We start from the raw sequence: 17929 nt of genomic DNA on the forward strand, positions 1-17929 counted from the left end.
GGCTGGAGGCCCTGGTGCACCCATTCTTTCTCTCTCTGCCTCTTTCTCTCTCTGTCACTCTCAAATAAATAAATAAAAATAAAAACAAAAAAAAATTAGAAAACAAATCTAAAAAAAAAACAAGGCCTTATGGGTAGCAACCATACTTATTACACAGGAAAATGGGGAATGGATTCAGCGATGAGCCAATTAAAACAGAATTCATAACTAAAACTGCAAAATTCCTGGAAATTATGAAAGTAGCTAGCTTTCGAGAAAAGGATCAGGAGCGTTTAAGTCGAGGGTGCCATATTCATTCATTCAACACCACTTCCGAGGTTCCTGTGAGCCCAGAAACCACGTGGGAACCCAGACAGTGGCCCCTGACCCCTCCTCTCTCTTGCCAGCTCCAAGTGCGGGACAGAGAGAGACACAGCCGAGCACCTCACAGAGGGCTGTGACAGCCACTGACAGACAGCTGGACAGAGCCTCAGGAAGGACTGTCAAGAGTCTGCACACGCACAACTGTGCCTCACCTGAGGAAGCACTTACCATGTACTAACTAGGGTTAGAGCATGGGGGACTGGAGTCAATAGGAAGGGCCCCCCCCAATCTCTGGGAGAGAAGCACAGCCAAGTCTAGGGACTAGCAGAGCGGGGTGCGGCACAGACCAGTGGGCGCAAAAGCAAGGTGAGAGAGGTGAGCACGGGCTATGCCATGCCAGCCTCAGAGGTCCTGAGGATTTTTCCTTAAATTAGCAAGAAGTCAAGGATGGGTTTGGTTTGTTTGCCCTCTTTTTTTTTTTTTCATTTTTTGACTTTTTAAAATTTTTTTTATTTTAGAGAATGCCAGAGAGAGAGAGAGAGAGAGAGAGAGAGAGAGAGAGAGGGAGGGAGGGAAGGAAAGAGATAGAGAATGGGCACACCAGGGCCTCAGCCACTACACTCGAACTCCAGACGCCCGCGCCACCTAGTGGGCACGTGTGACCTTGCGCTTGCCTCACCTTTCTGTGTCTGGCTCTCGTGGGATCTGAGGATTTGAACATGGGTCCTTAGGCTTTGCAAGCAAGCACCTTAGCCACTAAGCCCTCTCTCCAGCCTATTTATTTATTTTTAAACAAACTCCAGGTGCATGCACCCCCTTGTGCATCTGGCTTACACGGGTACTGTAGGATCAAACCTAGGTCCTGAGGCTTCACAGGCAAGTGTCTTAACTGCTTAGACATCTCTCTAGCCCTTGCTTGCTCTTCTAGACAGGGTGTTACGTACTCCAGACTGACCTCCAAATGTCTATGTGATTGTTGCAGTCACATTGATGGTAGAAATCAAGAGCAGTTTGTGTTTTGTTTTGTTGTTTTTTTTTTTTGCCAGTGGGGGGGAAGGGTTTATTTTGGCTTACAGACTCAAGGGAAAGCTCCAAGATGGCAGGGGAAACAAAGGCATGAGCAGTGGGTGGATATCGTCCCCTCTCCAACATCAGGTGGACAAGAACAATAGGGCAAGGTGCCAAACACTGGCATGGGAAAAGGGGCTGCAACACCCACAGCCCACCCCCAACAATACACTGCCTTCATGAGGCTTTAATTTCCAATTGCCATCAGCTGGGGAGAGTAGCATTCAGAATACCTATGTTTATGGGGGACACCTGAATCAAACCAACACAGTGACAGAAACCTCTAGAACGCCTGCTTACACCTTTGAAGTCCTGGGATCACTGGCACGCTCCACCAGCGTACACGACCCTGAATGGTACCCAGGGCCTCATGCGTGCCCAGGCAAGCGCTCTACCCACTCAGCGTGTTAAACAAGGGCACGATTCATCTGTTTCACGCCTTGAAAATGAAGCTCTTGGGCTGGAGAGATGGCTTAGCGGTTAAGCGCTTGCCTGTGAAGCCTAAGGACCCCGGTTCGAGGCACGGTTCCCCAGGTCCCACGTTAGCCAGATGCACAAGGGGGCGCACGCGTCTGGAGTTCGTTTGCAGAGGCTGGAAGCCCTGGCGCGCCCATTCTCTCTCTCCCCCTCTCTCTGTCTTTCTCTCTGTGTCTGTCGCTCTCAAATAAATAAATAAATAATTAAAAAAAAAAAAAAGAAGCTCTTGCTGCTCATGTCAAAAGCGGGCGTCTGCAGACCTCATAGTGGCTTTACTGCCCAAGTGGTAGCTCTGATTTCTAGCTACAGCTGCACTGTGCTGTTAGGAATAATCGGTAGACATCCGAAGGCCTGAGGAGTCACACTTCATCTGTCCTGCTCTGCTTCCCTGACGCTCTTCCCGGCCCTCCGATCGCCTGCTGTAGCAGACAGACTCGGGCCACTGAGATGCACTCCCAAGTCAGGCCAGGAATGGAGAAAGGAATATTTTCTGAAGCCTTCAGATGCAGGGGAGGTTTCCATAATGGCAGAAGAAGCTGGCCCACTTTCATAGGTCCAAGCAGAGAGAGAGAGAGAGGGAGGGAGGGAGGGAGAGAGAGAGAGAGGGATGCCACAAGGCAAAAATAAATGAATAAATAAGCCACATCACAAACACACACACTTCGGAAACTCCAGGCGCTTCGTGTTATCTTTAGGCTGGAATTGTAAATCTACCACCACCGTACCTTAGGGCTGGACCCTGAGATCCACCCAGTGACACCTCCTCCACCAGGTGGCCAAAGATCCAAACTACAAACTAGGGCCTGGAGAGATGGCTTAGCGGTTGAAGGCGCTTGCCTGTAAAGCCAAAGGACCCAGGTTCGATTCCCCAGGACCCACATTGGCCAGATGCACAAGATGGCGCACGCGTCTGGAGTTCATTTGCAGTGGCTGGAGCCTGGCGCGCCATTTCTCTCTCCCTCCCTCCCTCCCTCCCTCTCTCTCTCTCTCAAATAAATAAAATTTTAAAAGGAAAAGAAGGGCTGGAGGGATGGCTTAGCAGTTAAGGCATTTGCCTGCAAAGCCAAAGGACCCAGGTTAGATTCCCCACGTTAGCCAGATGCACAAGGGAGCGCACGCATCTGGAGTCCATTTACAGCAGCTGGAGGCTGCTTCAAGGTAGGGTCTCACTCTAGCCCAGACTGACCTGGAACGCACTATGTAGTCTCAGGGTGGCCTCAAACTCACGGCGATGCTCCTACCTCTGCCTCCCGAGTGCTGGGATTAAAAAGGCGTGCGCCACCATGCCCAGCTTGGAAAAAAATTTTTTTTTTAATATATAAAATATTTTTTTAAAATAGCAAAACAAAGCAAAAGTGATCCTTCCAGACAAGAGAACCTTCTGGACTCTCTATGTGCCTGTTCAACCCCACGTGCATGGACAACCCAGTATGGCTGAGTATCCTATCACAAGAAGCGAGAATGCTCTGTGAATAGCTCGTTGCCCCTCTCCTGGACAACAGTGAAATGCTGCAAAACTCCTTAGCTGAGCTTTGCCTAGGGCAGAGGGATGTGCAATAACTGCAACGTATTTTATCAGAATAACAAGACTCTACCGGCCCTGAGGAAACAAACCCAGAACGCTAGCATGTCTCTCAGCCCCCCTGCAGGAACCAGAGGGGCGGCCATGGCAGCGTTACCAAAGGCCGCTGCTGCCCCCTGCTGGGACAGGCCAGCATGGCTCATAACCCACAGCCCAGCACCTTCCCTCCAGAGGACAGCATGGGTTACCCAGGAAAACTGACTTGCTATATTTATACAGTAGAGGTACTTGTTTCCAAAATGCTAATTGCTACACTTTAGAAAGAAAAGGCCCAGACGTCCTAGTACGTAGTAAATCGCCATCAAAATTCCCTATGGAGGCTGGGGAAATGACTTAGCGGTTAAGGTGAAGCCTAAGGACGACCCTGGTTCAATTCCCCAGGACCCACGTAAACCAGATGCACAAGGTGGCGCATGCATCTGGAGTTCGTTGGCAGCAGCTGGAGGCCCTGGCGCCCCCAATCTCTCTCTCTCTCTCTCTTTCTATCGGATCAATAAAATAAATTATTTTTAAAATTCCCTGTGGAAGCCGGGTGCGGTGGTACATGCCTTTCATCCCAGGCATAGTTAGAAGGAAGAGTTAGGAGAATCGCCATGAGTTCAAGGCCACCCTGAGACTGACTACATAGTGAATGCTAGGTCAGCCTAGGCTAAAGTGAGACCCTACCTCGAGAAAAGGGGGAAAACAATGTCCCATGGGAGGGCTAGAGAGTTTGCTTAGTGGTTAAGGCTCTTGCTGACAAAGCCAAAGGACTCAGGTTCGACTCCCCAGGACCCATGTAAGCCAGATGTACAAGGTGACATGCGTCTGGAATTCATTTGCAGTGGCTGGGAGCTCTGACGTGCCCATTCTCTCTCCCTCTCTCTCTCTTTATGTACCTCTTTCTCTCAAATAAATACATAAGTTGCTTTTTTTTTTTTTTTTTTTTTTAATTTCCTGGGCTGGGGCTGAAGGGATGGCTTAGTGATTAAGGCGTTTGCCTGCAAAGTCAAAGGACCTAGGTTCAATTCCAAAGGACCCATGTGAGCCAGATGCACAAGGTGGCACATGCATCTGGAGTTCATTTGCAGTGGCAGGAAGCTCTGGCATACCCATTTTCTCTCTCTCTTTCTATCTGCCTCTTTATCCCTCTTAAATAAATAAAAAAAAAATTTTAATAAAAATAAAAGAACTTGGGACTGGGGAGATGGTTCAGTTGATAAGGAACTTGCTTTCAAAACCTGCTATTCCAGGTTCGATCCCCCAGTATCCACGTAAAGCCAGATGTACAAAAAAGCACATGCATCTGGAATTTGTCTACAGAAGCAAAAGGTCCTAGTGCATCCACATTCACTATCATTCTCTCTCTGTCTGTGTGATAAATGTATTTTTTAAAACGTAAAGAATATGGTATTACACTGAAAGTCCTAAGAATAAGAATAATTTCACTTGAGATGGCTTAGTGGTGAAGGCACTTGCCCTGCAAAGCCAAAAAGGAGAGAAAAAAGAATAGGCGTACCAGGGCCTCCAGCCACTGCAAACGAACTCCAGACGCATGCGTCCTCTTGTGCATCTGGCTAATGTGGGTCCTGGGGAATCAAGCCTCGAACCGGGGTCCTAAGGCTTCACAGGCAAACGCTTAACTGCTAAGCCATCTCTCCAGCCCAAATATATATATATTTTTTAAATTATATCCCTTATATAATCGTGCCAGTGGAGCAAACATCCAATTCTACTAAGATTCTCCCGGCTACAATTATAGATTCTGAAAAGTAAAAAGGGTTTATTCTCTATAAGCCAGCAATTACAGTACAAGAAGTCCCACCCGAACCATCTTTCCCAAGCCCTTGGGGAACCGTTTTCGGAAGAGCACTGTGGCATTTCCATATGCGGAGCACACGATCAAAGTGCAATATTCAGTTCTTTGGCAAATGGGTCACTTGACGTAAAATGAGGCCTGTCAATGCTCATCCACCCTGGAAACTATCTTCCTGAAAAACTGGAGCAATGATCAATGCAAAGGGAGCACCGTATTAACTCTCCAAGTGACTTACGCTGGCCTAAGTGAACAGATGAAAATCACCAACTGCAGACAGAAGCCTTGTTACAGCCGTTTCCCAACCTGGGTTTTTAAGACCGAGGTAGATCATTGAGACTTTTATCTGAAGCAAAAAGTTTGAAAGTATGACTGGCTCTTTTACGATTAAACTTTTAAGGGCCTGAAGTGTTTTATTAAACCAATGAACTGAAACCCAGTGTTCTCTCAACGTCGCTGGGAGGCCATTGCTCTGGGTGTGGGTGAGCATTGATCTGCTGGGATTTATAGAGCCGGGGACATCACCTCCCCCAAATAGAGAATGCAGAATGCATACTCACCATCTGGGGCACGCCGAAAATTACGACGTTTGAGTACTGAGAAAAAGTAACCTAAGATGGGAAATAAAGGGCGGGGGTTAATTCAAAAATGTCAGATGTTAAGAGTAACTTGCTTCACATGAGTAGCGATTTTCCATTTTGGCGGGTGGTGGGCTTTCACAAGCTCCTCAAAAGATGGCCCTCCTGGGCTGGAGGGATGGCTTAGTGGCTAAGGCATTTGCTTGAAAAGCCAAAGGACCCAGGTTCAATTCCCCAGGACCCACATAAGCCAGATGCACAAGGGGGTGCACGTGTCTGGAGTTCGTTTGCAGGGGCTGGAGACCCCGATACACCCATTCTCTCTCTCCCCCCCCCTTTCTCTGTCAAATAAATAAATAAAAATAAAAATTTTTTTTTTTTTTTAAAGATGGCCCTCTTTCAGTGACCTTGGGATGACTCAGAAGGCACCATGGTGCTGGAAAGAAGTGACAGAGGAGTGCTCAGCACTGAAATATCTCATTCACACCTCCCAAGGTTCAGGTCCATTGCGGAAGAGGTGGCAGAAAGAATGTAAGAGCCAAAGGAAGGGTAGGACACCTTACAACATGCTCCTCCAGACACAAAATGGCCTGGATATCCATGACCTCACAGTGCCTGACACTACCTACACAAGACCATCATAAGAGGAAGAAAAGATCATGACATCAAAATAAAAGAGAGACTGATTTAGACAGGGGAGGGGTATGGTGGAGAACGGAGTTTCTAAGGGGAAAGTGGAGGGAGGGAAGGAGGGAATTACCATGGGATATTGTTTACAATTATGGAAGTTGTCAATAAAAAAGGGGGACTGGCTTAGTGATTAAGGCATTTGCCTGCAAAGCCAATGGACAAAAGATTCAGTTCTCCAGGACCCATATAAGTCAGATGCACAAGGTGGCACATGTGTCTGGGAGTTTGCAGCAGCTGGTGGCCCTGGAACACCTATTCTCTCCCTCTTTCCCTACCTTTAAATTTTAAATTTTTTTTTAAAGCCAGTCATGGTGGCCCACGCCTTTAATCCCAGCACTCGGGAGGCAGAGGCAGGAGGATCGCCATGAGTTCAAGGCCACCCTGAGAATCCATAGTGAATTCCAGGTCAGCCTGGGCTACAGTGAAAATCTACCTCAAAAAACCACACCAAAAAATAAATAGTAAAATGGACTTTCAACAGTTGAAAACAAGGCGGGGGGAGAACAGTAAAAGTGCTTTGCCAGTCAAAATTCTTATTGCCCAATAAAAGTCTATTTACTCTATAGAGATTGTTTAGTTATAAATGGCCTGAAAAACAATGCAAGCAAAATCCAAGTGAATTTTTATAAGCTACTGATGACAATGTTACAATGGGAAAATTCTTATTTAAGGAAAAGCATTTTATAGAGCAATAGTCCAGGGCTTTTTGTTTTTTTTTTTCTGGGAGTACAAGTAAATTTGGACAAAAACCTCATATTTTATGAGGGTAAAAAGAAGGGTAGTGGATTCTTCTGCACCAGCCACTGCTGCCTCCCTAAACTTCAAACACACAAGTCAAAGTTTTACCTTGAAGAATTTGTAAGAGTTCCATTAAAGTGATGGGGGGAAAAAAAACTCATGCCGCAATAAATAAAATGAGAGCATTTTGGGCTGGGATGGCTCAGTGGTTAAGCGCTTGCCTGTGAAGCTTAAGGACCCCGGTTCGAGGCTCGATTCCCCAGGACCCACTTTAGCCAGATGCACAAGGGGGCGCACGTGTCTGGAGTTCGTCTGCAGTGGCTGGAGGCCCTGGTGCTCCCATTCTCTCTCTCTATCTATCTACCTCTTTCTCTGTTACTCTCAAATAAATAAAAATGAACAAAAAAAATTTTAAAAAAAAGAGAGCATTTTAATTTAGTTAAATTCATGAAATTTGTGTGATGAATCAAACTTGGGAGTTTGACGGTAGGTCTAAAAGTACGAAGTACTCGTTTGGACTATAATTACTTTTCATTTAATACATTTTCCAACTGTCAGCCATACTAAGTAAGAATAGATGCCGGGCGTGGTGGCGCACGCCTTTCATCCTAGCACTTGGGAGGCAAAGGTGGGAGGATCGCCATGAGTTCAAGGCCACCCTGAGACCAAATAGTGAGTTACAGGTCAGCCTGAGCTTGCGTGAGACCCTACCTCAGGAAAAAAAAAAAAAAAGAATAGAAACATTGGGTCTGGAGGGATGGCTTAGCAGTTAAGGCGTTTGCCTACAAAGCCAAAGGACCCTGGTTCGATTCCCCAGGACCCATGTGAACCAGATGCACAAGGGGGCGCATGCATCTGGAGTTCGTCTGCAGTAGCTGGATGCCCTGACACACCCATCTTCTCTCTCTTTTTCTCTCCCTCTTTCTCTTTCTCAAATAAATAAATAAAATATGTTTAAAAAAATAGAAATTCTCATTTGAATTTTTCTAGAACCATCCTCTAGAGGCGTTATGTACCTTCCACAAATCCGAAATATAGAACTTGGCAGAACCATGCACGCCTTCTCGCCAAGCACGGTATCTGGCGTACCAAACTAGCCACGGGTTTAGTTCATAACCAACGGCTGTGAATCCTTCCTTTGCTGCCGCAATCACCTGAAAAGAAGAAATTCATCTTACAGAGTGGAATAATAGGTGCATTTCTCATTTAGCTTTTATAATGCTAAAATATCCCATCAAAAGACATTCCCTGGGCTGGAGTGATGGCTTAGCAGTTAAGGTGTTTGCCTGCAAAGCCAAAGGACCCAGGTTCGATTCCCCAGGACTCACGTAAGCCAGATGCACAAAGGGCCACATGTGTCTAGAGTTCATTTGCAGTGGCTAGAGGTCCTGACATACCCATTCTCTCTTCTTTCTGCTTGCTAATTAATTAATTTTTAAAAAGACACTTCCTACTGGGCCTGGTGGCACATATCTTTAATCCAAGCATTTGGGAAGCAGGGGTAAGAAGACTGCTCTGAGTTCAAGGCCAACCTGAGACTACAGAGTGAATTCCTCATCAGTCTGGGCTAGAGGGAGACCCTACCTCGAAAAACAAAAACAAACAAACAAACAAACAAAATGCACTTCCTAGGGTGCTATTTGGAAAGAAGAAAGGGATGAAGAAGAGGGGAAGTAAGAAAAGATAAGGTGGGCTGGAGAGCTATCTTGGAGGTTAGGGCATTTGCTTGCAAAGTCAAAGAACCAAAGTTCAGTTCCCCAGGACTCACGTAAGCCAGATGCACAAAGAGGCACATGCATCTGGACTTCATTTGCAATGGCTGGAGACCCGGTGTGCCCATTCTAACTACTTCTCTCTCTCTCTCTCAGCTGGGCATGGTGGCACACACCTTTAATCGAGTGCCTGGACTAAAGGCATGTGCCACCACGCCCGGCTCTGTGTGTGTGTGTGTGTGTGTGTGTGTGTGTGTGTGTGTGTACAACTCTCAGTGTCATACTTAAGTGCACTGTCTGCTTCCTTGGAGATGGGGCCTCTCATTGGCTTTACTAATTAGCCTAGATTCCCTGGCTGGTAAAGGAATGCCAAGGACACTCTGGTCTCCACCTCCCCTGCGCCATGGGGCTCAGCTTTTTCACTGGAGTCCTGGGGACAAAGTCCAGGTCTTTGTGCTTGCAGGACCAACACTTTACCAAGTCAGCTATCCCCTAAGTACAGCATGCTTCTAATTTATTATTATTATTATTATTATTATTATTATTAATTTGACAGAAAGAGGGAGAGAGAGAGAGAATGGGTGTACCAGCGCCTTCAGCCACTGCAAATGAACTCCAGACACATCCACCACCTTGTGCAGCTGGCTAATGAGGGTCCTGGGGAATCGAACCTGGGTTCTTTGACTTTGCAGGCAAGCGCCTTAACCACTAAGCCATCTCTCCAGCCCTGCTTCTTCTAATTATACCACCTCTACTGGACCCAGAATTTTAAAAAAATATATGATAACCATCAATTAATTGTCCCTTTTCTAAAAAAGTATTTTATTTTATTTATTTGACAGAGGCAGATAGAGAGAAAGAGAGAATGGGCACTCAAGGGCCTTTAACCACTGCAAACTCCAGATGCATGAGCACCCTTGTGCCATCTTGCTTATGTGGGTCCTGGGGAATCGAACCGGGGTCCTTAGGTTTTGCAGGCAAACAACATAACCGCTAAGCCATTTCTCCAGCCCAACTGTACCCTTTTTTTGTTGTTTGTTTCTATTTTTAGGAGCATGCCAGGGCCTCCAGCTACTGCAAAGGAACTCAGCTTACATGGGCTTCACAGAAAAGGGCCTTAACCACTAATCCATCTCTTCAACCCTAATTTTTCCGTTTTTAATTATTTGAGGCTTTTTTTGTTTGTATGTTTGTTTTGGTTTTTTGAGGTAGGGTCTCACTCTGGCCCAGGCTGACCTGGAATTCACTATGTAATCTCAGGGTGGCCTCAAACTCATGGTGATCCTCCTACCTCTGCCTCCCCAGTGCTGGGATTAAAGGCATGCACCACCACACCCAGCTTCCTTTTTTAATTATTTGTATTTATTTATTTGATAGAGAGAGTCAGAGAGAGAAAGAGAGGGAGAGGATGGACGCACTAGGGCCTCCAGCCACTGCAAACAAACTCCAGATGCACGTGCCACCTTGTGCATTTGGCTCACCTAGGCCCTGGGGAAGCGAACCTGGGTCCTTTGGCTTTGCAGGCAAGCACCTCAACAGCTAAGCCATCCCTCCAACCTTACTTGTCCTTTTTTATTTGGCTTGTTTATGGAGTATGTTTTCCTTTAAGAAAAAAAAATCAAGGCCGAATGTGGTAGCGCACGCCTTTAATCCCAGCACTCGGGAGGCAGAGATAGGAGGTGATCACTATGAGTTCGAAGCCACCCTGAGACTCCATAGTGAATTCCAGGTCAGCCTGGGCTAGAATAAGATCCTACCTTGAAAAATCAAAAAAAAAAAAAAAATCAGAGAAAAATGAATTCCCAATATTGGTGGTCTAACAGTTTAACCAAACAAACAAACAAACACAAAACAAAACACCCACTTTTCAAACTGTCATATTTGGCAGTCTTGGCAGAAGCCTTACAAGAAAAAGAGGAGGTAGAAATTTTTTACAATTCTGGTTCCAAACCTTAAGTCGAGTTGGCAAAACTCACAATACGTCCATCGCCGCTACCGATGTCCACCAGGGATCCACTTCTACGCTGCAACATTTTCACAACATTTTCAACCTGCTTGGGAGTCGCCGGTACAAAGGGTAAACAGAGCTTCCGGAGGGCTGGCGTGAGAAATGGTGTCGCTATCGCATAAACCGCTACCAGTGCCCCACCGACAATCCCGGGAATTAGGACCGCCCAGCTGCCTTGCTTTACATTGGGCCGTTCCAAATCCTTGGGCATCTCTGCGGACCAGTCTACAAGAAGAGAAAACAGCAGCCCGTGTGGCATATCTGAAATCCAAGGCTGCATGCATTCAACGATGCCTTCCTTTCAATTATTTATTTGAGAGAGGTGGCTAAAAGAGAGAGAGAGAGAGAGAGAGACAGGGAATTGGCATACCAGGGCCTCCCACCGCTGCAAATGAATTCCAGACACATGTGTCACTTTGCACATCAGGCTTTACATAGGTAATGGGGAGATGAATCTGGGCTGCTAGGGTTGGCAAGCAAGTGCCTTTAACTACTAGGCCATCTTCTCGGCCCTGATTTTTTAGATATTTATTTGTTTGTTTATTTATTTATTGGTTTTTCCCAGGAAGGGTCCCACTCTAGCTCAGGCTGACCTGGAATTCACTCTGTAGTCTCAGGCTGACCTTGAACTCACGGGGCGATCCTCCTACCTCTCTGCCTCCCGAGAGCTGGGATTAAAGGCGTGTGCCACCACGCCCAGCTCTTATTTATTGTTTTTTAACATTATTTTATTTTTTTTACTTGAGAGAGAAAAAGAATGGGCATGCCAGGGCCTCCAGCCACTGCAAACGAACGACAGGCTCATGCGCCCCCTTGTGCATCTGGCTAACGTGGGTCCTGGAGAGTCAAACCGGGATCCTTTGGCTTTGCAGGCAAGCACCTTAACCACTAAGCCATCTCTCCAGCCCCAATACTTATTTATTATTTATTCAAGAGGGAGAACATGGGCCTCCTGCCACTGCAAAGGAACTCCAGACACATGTTCCACTTAGTGTGTCTAGCTGTATGTGGGTCCCGGGGAATCAAACTCAGGTCGGCAGGTTTGCAAGCAAGTGCCCCTGTTTCTCCCTAGCCTGTTACTACAATTCTTTTATTTATTTTTTGAAATTCCACTCTCCATCACATCCCCTCCCCATCTCAGTAGTAACAATTCTTAGTGAGAAATAACCTCATGCCTTTTAATGGATTATTTTGCTGACTAAATATGATCTAAATTACCAGTACAAGATGCTACGTTGAGTTCTAAATTCCACTAACAAAATTAAGGTGATTTGGAGAAAATTATTCAGCGCTAATGGCAGACTAAATCTTTTCCTTCCATTAGGCTTATTTTGTGTGTCTAAGAATCATCGTGAGGAAACAATGTATTCAAACTTACCCAGTAATTTACAAATTTGATGTTGATTACTGCAGGTTTTAACCATAAACCACCCCCCCATTTTTACATTCTGAATGAAAAAAACTTCACAGACAAAAAAAAGGCACAAAAACATCTGGTTATTACTTACTTAAAATAGGGCATAAGGATTATACATCAAAATTGCTTGGCATCTATAATCCAGTGGCACAAATACAATTTTTTTTTTTTTCTTTTTGGCTTTTCGAGGTAGGGTCTCACTCTAGCCCAGGCTGACCTGGAATTCACTATGGAGTCTCAGGGTGGCCTCAAACTCATGATGATCCTCCTACCTCTGCCTCCCGAGTGCTGGGATGAAAGGCGTGCGCTGCCACGCCCGGCTACAAATACAATTTTGAAGTACAGGAGAGATAAAAATCAAGTTTCACTAAATTCTTTGTTTGGGGTTTGTTTTTGTTTTTCGAAGTATGGTCTCATTCTAGTCCAGGCTGACTTGAGATTCACTATGTAGTCTCGGGGTGGCCTTGAACTCAGGGCGATCCTCCTACCTCTGCCTCCCAAGTGCTGGGATTAAAGGCGTGCGCCACCATGCCCGGCTTTGCCAAACTCTTTATAAAGTATGGTAATAGAGATTTCTGAAAGCAGATCAAAACAAAAAAAGTCATTTCAATACTGTCATAAGCACAGAATAAAGCAAACCCTAATCAGTGATTGCAGAGAAATGAATACCTCAGAAATATTCCTGAGTTCTATCTTTGTTTTTCTTTATGTATGTGAGAGAGGGAGAGAGAATGGGTGCTCCAGGGCCTCCGGCCACTGCAAACGTGTGCGCCCCCTTGTGCATCTGGCTAACGTGGGTCCTGGGGAACGCAATCTGGGTTTTTAGATTTAGCAGGCAAATGCCTAAACCGCTAAGCCATCTCTGCAGCCCGAGTGCCATGTTTTAAAAGTCATTCTACTCTCCAGACAAAATGGCCTGGATATCCATGACCTCACAGGGCCTGACACTACCTACACAAGACCCTCATAATAGGAGGAAAAGATGATGACATCACAATAAAAGAGAGACTGATTGAGAGGGGGAGGGGCTTTGATGGAGAGAGGAGTTTGAAAGGGGAAAGCAGGGGGGGAGGAGGGTATTACTATGGGATATTGTTTATAATCATGGAAGTTGTTAATAAAAATTTGAAAAAAATAAGTAAGTAAAATAAAAGGCATTCTGGATGGCAAAACTGACTAAATGACAAGCGCAGCACAGGAGTCAAGTGCCTGCTCCCTTGGAGCCGGCTGGGCAGCGATGCAGGCCTGCAATCACCTGACTAAGGAAGCGAGCCTGCAGCTCTCCACACCAAACCTCTGAAGGACTCAGGAACCAGAGGGACGCCATGACAGGCTCCAGAGTCACCAGCAGGCCTAAGTTTCTGTTTCCCAGCAAGGTTTAAATAAGAATTTAACAGTTACTGAAAAAAGATCACAAATTGCTTATGCCATACATTTCTATAGTCGTAAAACAAGTTGCTTAAGTTCTTCAAACACACATAGCCAATCACAATAAAGGTTACCTAATCTGCTTGAAATCCCCCTACCCCCTGCCCCCCAGCTCTGCCCCCCAGCATCCTAAGCCTATCAGGAAAATACAAGTGCAGTTACTGCTTAAATCTACCAATCATGGAACCATTACCCTACTTCTTTGTTCAAATCCCTATAAAAAACCTGCCCCCTGCTGCTCAGGGCTCTTGTATGGATCCACTGCGTTGGTGACGGCAAGAGTCCGAGCTTCAGCCCGAAATAAAGCTCCTTGCCTTTGCATGCGTGTTTGGTTCTCCTTGGTGGTCACTGGGGGCGCCGAGAACTGGGCGTAACCCCTCCACTTCCTCATCAGTGTACTGGGGGGGGGTGTCCTCAGCATGGTGGAAACTGAGTCAGCGCACACCGGAGAGGCACTTAGAGAGGGCCACGCACACGGGATGAAGCATGCACGGGCTCAGTCATCCTTAAGCACTGCTGGAGCACAAAGGCTTGAAACAGCAGTTCCCCAAGAGTGAGGGGTAAGACTGGAAACAGGAAAGGGAAAGAGGAGGGACAGCAGCTGCTTGTCCCCTTGCAGACATGACCAGTCGTAGTGTCGTTATCGGCAAGTCGTTCAATCTAGCCTGGAGAGAGAGACTTAACTCAGCCGTGAAGTTGCTTGCCTGCAAAGCCTTATGACCGAGTTCGATTCCCCAGGAACCCTGGAAAAGCAGCACGTGCATCTGGAGTTCGTTTGCTGGAGGCCTTGGTGCGCCCATTCTGTCTGTCTGTCTCTCTTCTCTCTGTATCTTTCTGCTTGCAAATACATAAATAAATAAATGTGTCCGTTTTTCTAGGTAGAGTCTTATTCTAGCCCTGGCTGACCTGGAATTCACTATGGAGTCTCAGGGTGGCCTCGATCTCACGGCGATCCTCCTACCTCTGCCACCCGAGAGCTGGTATTAAAGGCGTGCACCACCACGCCTGGCTAAATAAAAAACTTTTTAAAGATTCTCTTGGATTGAAAAGATGGCTTAGTGGTTAAGGCACTTGCCTGCAAAGCCAAGGGACCTAGGTTCAATTCCCCAGGACCCATGTAAGCCAGATGCACAAAGTAGCACATACATCTGGAGTTAGTTTGCAGTGGCTGGAGGCCCTGGCACGCCCATTCTCTATCTGCCTCTCTTTCTCCCTCAAATAAGTAATATAATATAACACAATATAATATAAAGGTTCTTTCATCAGTAAGCCACTCAAAAGGCCCACTGCGTTTGTTTCAATCTGCTGCAAGAAATAACTACACACTGAGTTGCTTAGAACAACACGTACTTAATACCTTGCAGAGGGGGTCAGAAGTCTACAGTGTTAGGACCGCGTTCTCCCAGTCCTTGGTTGGGGAGACCAGAGAATATGTGAGGGACAGCGAAACACATGAAGTGTGAGTTGGAGAGATGGCTCTGCAGATAAAGGCACTTGCTTGCAAAGCCTACCCAGCACCCGATTCGCCAATACCCACATAAGTTCCCTCACACTCTACAGCTTCCAGAACGTACCCACCCTGCCTGACTCCGACCTCAGCTTCCATCTCGGTATCTCCTTTTCTCACGCTTTTGTTTCCCTCTTTCATTGTGAAAGCGCTGGACACGCCCACATAGTCCAAGATACTCTCCCATTCCTAAATCCTTAATCACATTCACACGAGTCACACTGATCAGACTGTGGACATGGTTGGAGGGACCATTACGCCACATACTTCCCCCACGAACTGTGACAATCTATTCTGGTAAGGGACACCTGTGAACACAGGACACACCAAGAGATGCCACACAAAGTGGGCCATCCCATCTAGAGCCGCTGCCAGCCACCCCAGCTCCGTGTCTTTATTCCTAACTCCTGAGGCCTCTAAGGTCTTAAAACTGGTTTCAAAGCCTGAGGTGGTGCTCGCCTTTAACCCCAGCACCTGGGACACAGAGGCAGGAGGATCTCCATGAGCTCAAGGCCACCCTGACTGAAACCACAAAGTGAGTTCAAAGTCAGCCTGGGCTACAGTAAGACCCTACCTTGGAAAAAAAAAGAAAGAAAGAAAAAATTGCCGGGGGGGGGGGGAGAGTATCATAACAGTTCTATGATAGTGGTAAATAACATTAAAGTTAGATGTATGTCAGAAAACATTAGGAAAGGCTACAGATCGTGGAGTATTTGACGAATCAAGTCTTGGCTTCCAGATGGGGGGGGGGTGTTAACTCTTATGATACATGCATTCAAATCTTGGGTATCTAATAAAAACTGAGAATAATACACTATACAGACAAGGTTCTGTCCTGTGCTCGTTTGGGAAGAGGAGCTGGAAACACCAAAGAAATAAATCTAAGTCTATAAACAGCATGGTTGGGGAGACCAGAGAATATGTGAGGGGCAGCAAAACACATGAAGTGTGAGCTGGAGAGATGGCTCTGCAGATAAAGGCACTTGCTTGTAAAGCCTGCCCAGCACCCGATTCGCCAATACCCACGTAAAGCCAGACACACAAAGCAGACCTTCTGTGCCCACACACGCTCTCTCAAGTAAGTTAGTTTTTAAAAAGAAAGGGCAAAACCTAGGCTGAAGAGATGGCTCCATGGTTTAAGCTCTTGCTTGCAAAGCCTAAAAGCCCAGGTTTGATTTGCCCAGTACCCACATAAACCCCAGACGCAGAGTGGCGCATGCATCTGGAGTTCCTTTGCAGAGGCTGGAGATGCTGGCGTGCCTTCCCTCTTCTCTACCCTTCCAAATAAAACAATATATTAAAAAATTAGGGATGAAGAGCCGGGCGTGGTGGTGCACGCCTTTAATCCTAGCACTCGGGAGGCAGAGGTAGGAGGATTGCCATGAGTTCAAAGCCACCCTGAGATGACAGAGTTAATTCCAGGTCAGCCTGGACCACAGTGAGACCCTACCTCAAAAAACCAAAAATATATATTAATAATAATAAGTATTTTTTTTAATTTTTTTAAATTGAAGAGTGAAACCTATGGTTTTGTCCCTAACAGTGTAACTTTATCCAAAAAGCTACGAGGTCTGTGTGACATGGGGATATAGGAAAAATTATGTGCTGAGGAGCAGCCACTGTCCCCCGAATCTTTACAGTAACCTTCTCAGGTGGACACTATTTAGGTTTCTGTTTTGCTTTGGTTTTGTTGTTTGTTTTTGTTTTACGGTGGTTTCTCAAGGTAGGGTTTCACTCTAGCTCAGACTGAACCTGGAATTCACTAGGTAGGCTCATAGTCTCAGGCTGGCCTCGAACTGGGATTAAAGGCGTACGCCACCACGTCCCCTTATTTTTTTAATAATGTTTGTATATATTTATTTCCAAGGACAGGGAGAGATTGGGTGCAGCAGGGCCTCCGGCCACTGCAAACGAACTCCACAAACACATGTGCCACCACATGCATCTGGCACATGAGTTCTGGGGAATCGAACCTACGGCCTTAGGCTTCACAGGCAAGCGCCTTAGTCTCCAGCCCCTATTGTTGTTTTTTACACTATTGTTTATCGTCATTTTTGTAGCCCCCCCCCAAAAAAAAAAAAAAAAAAAAAAAAACACTGAGGTACAGCTGTTTCAAATAACTCATCCAAAGAAACAGGACGAGAAGGCAGGAGTGGTTAGCACCCAGGTGTCTCAGGCTTCCGCGAAGCTACGCGTCTTTTGTCCCTCAGGCCACACCGTCCCGCCCGCAACTCAACTCCACCACCGGCCCGACCCTCGGCCCAAGCCCACGCCTGCCCGCCACGCCGCTCTAGGCTCACCTCCGCCCTCCATCGCGAGACTTCCGCTCCCCATCGCGAGACTTCCGAGAAAAACCGGAAGCTGGCATCTACCATTCTTAATCGGAGCCTGGGGGGGGTTAAAATATGAAATAAAATATCTTGAGAAAATGATCCCCTTCTGGAGCCCACTATTGAGAAACTGAACTTGAAATACTTTATTCTGCGACTAAGGTTTTGTCACTGGCTTTTGGATTCTGTAAATGTTCGCGCGTCTTCGAAATTCACCCTCCCGCCCCCCCCCCGAAGCCTCGCGAACGATAGAAGTTTCCGGAAGCCGCCGTCGCCGCGCGGGCGTTCACAACCGA

General features: G+C 46.5%; 1 protein-coding gene across 4 annotated transcripts in view; it reads right to left on the reverse strand.

Annotated features, from left to right (window-relative positions):
* The window catches only part of Atpsckmt (ATP synthase c subunit lysine N-methyltransferase), a 31186-nt gene extending 13456 nt beyond the window's left edge, over nt 1-17730 (reverse strand). The window contains exons 1-4 of one of the 4 annotated variants that reach the window (XM_045139280.1): nt 17604-17730; nt 10920-11176; nt 8248-8385; nt 5786-5836 (exon numbers count right to left, since the gene is read on the reverse strand). In XM_045139280.1, the coding sequence (XP_044995215.1) occupies nt 5786-5836; nt 8248-8385; nt 10920-11176; nt 17604-17637 (480 nt within the window). In that variant the 5' untranslated portion in view covers nt 17638-17730. The other 3 variants (XM_045139282.1, XM_045139281.1, XM_045139279.1) reach the window with 3 other exon arrangements.
* Nucleotides 17731-17929: the final 199 nt, after the last annotated feature.

Source organism: Jaculus jaculus, chromosome 21 (genome assembly GCF_020740685.1).
Source record: "Jaculus jaculus isolate mJacJac1 chromosome 21, mJacJac1.mat.Y.cur, whole genome shotgun sequence".
In the NCBI taxonomy this organism is placed as follows: domain Eukaryota; kingdom Metazoa; phylum Chordata; class Mammalia; order Rodentia; family Dipodidae; genus Jaculus; species Jaculus jaculus.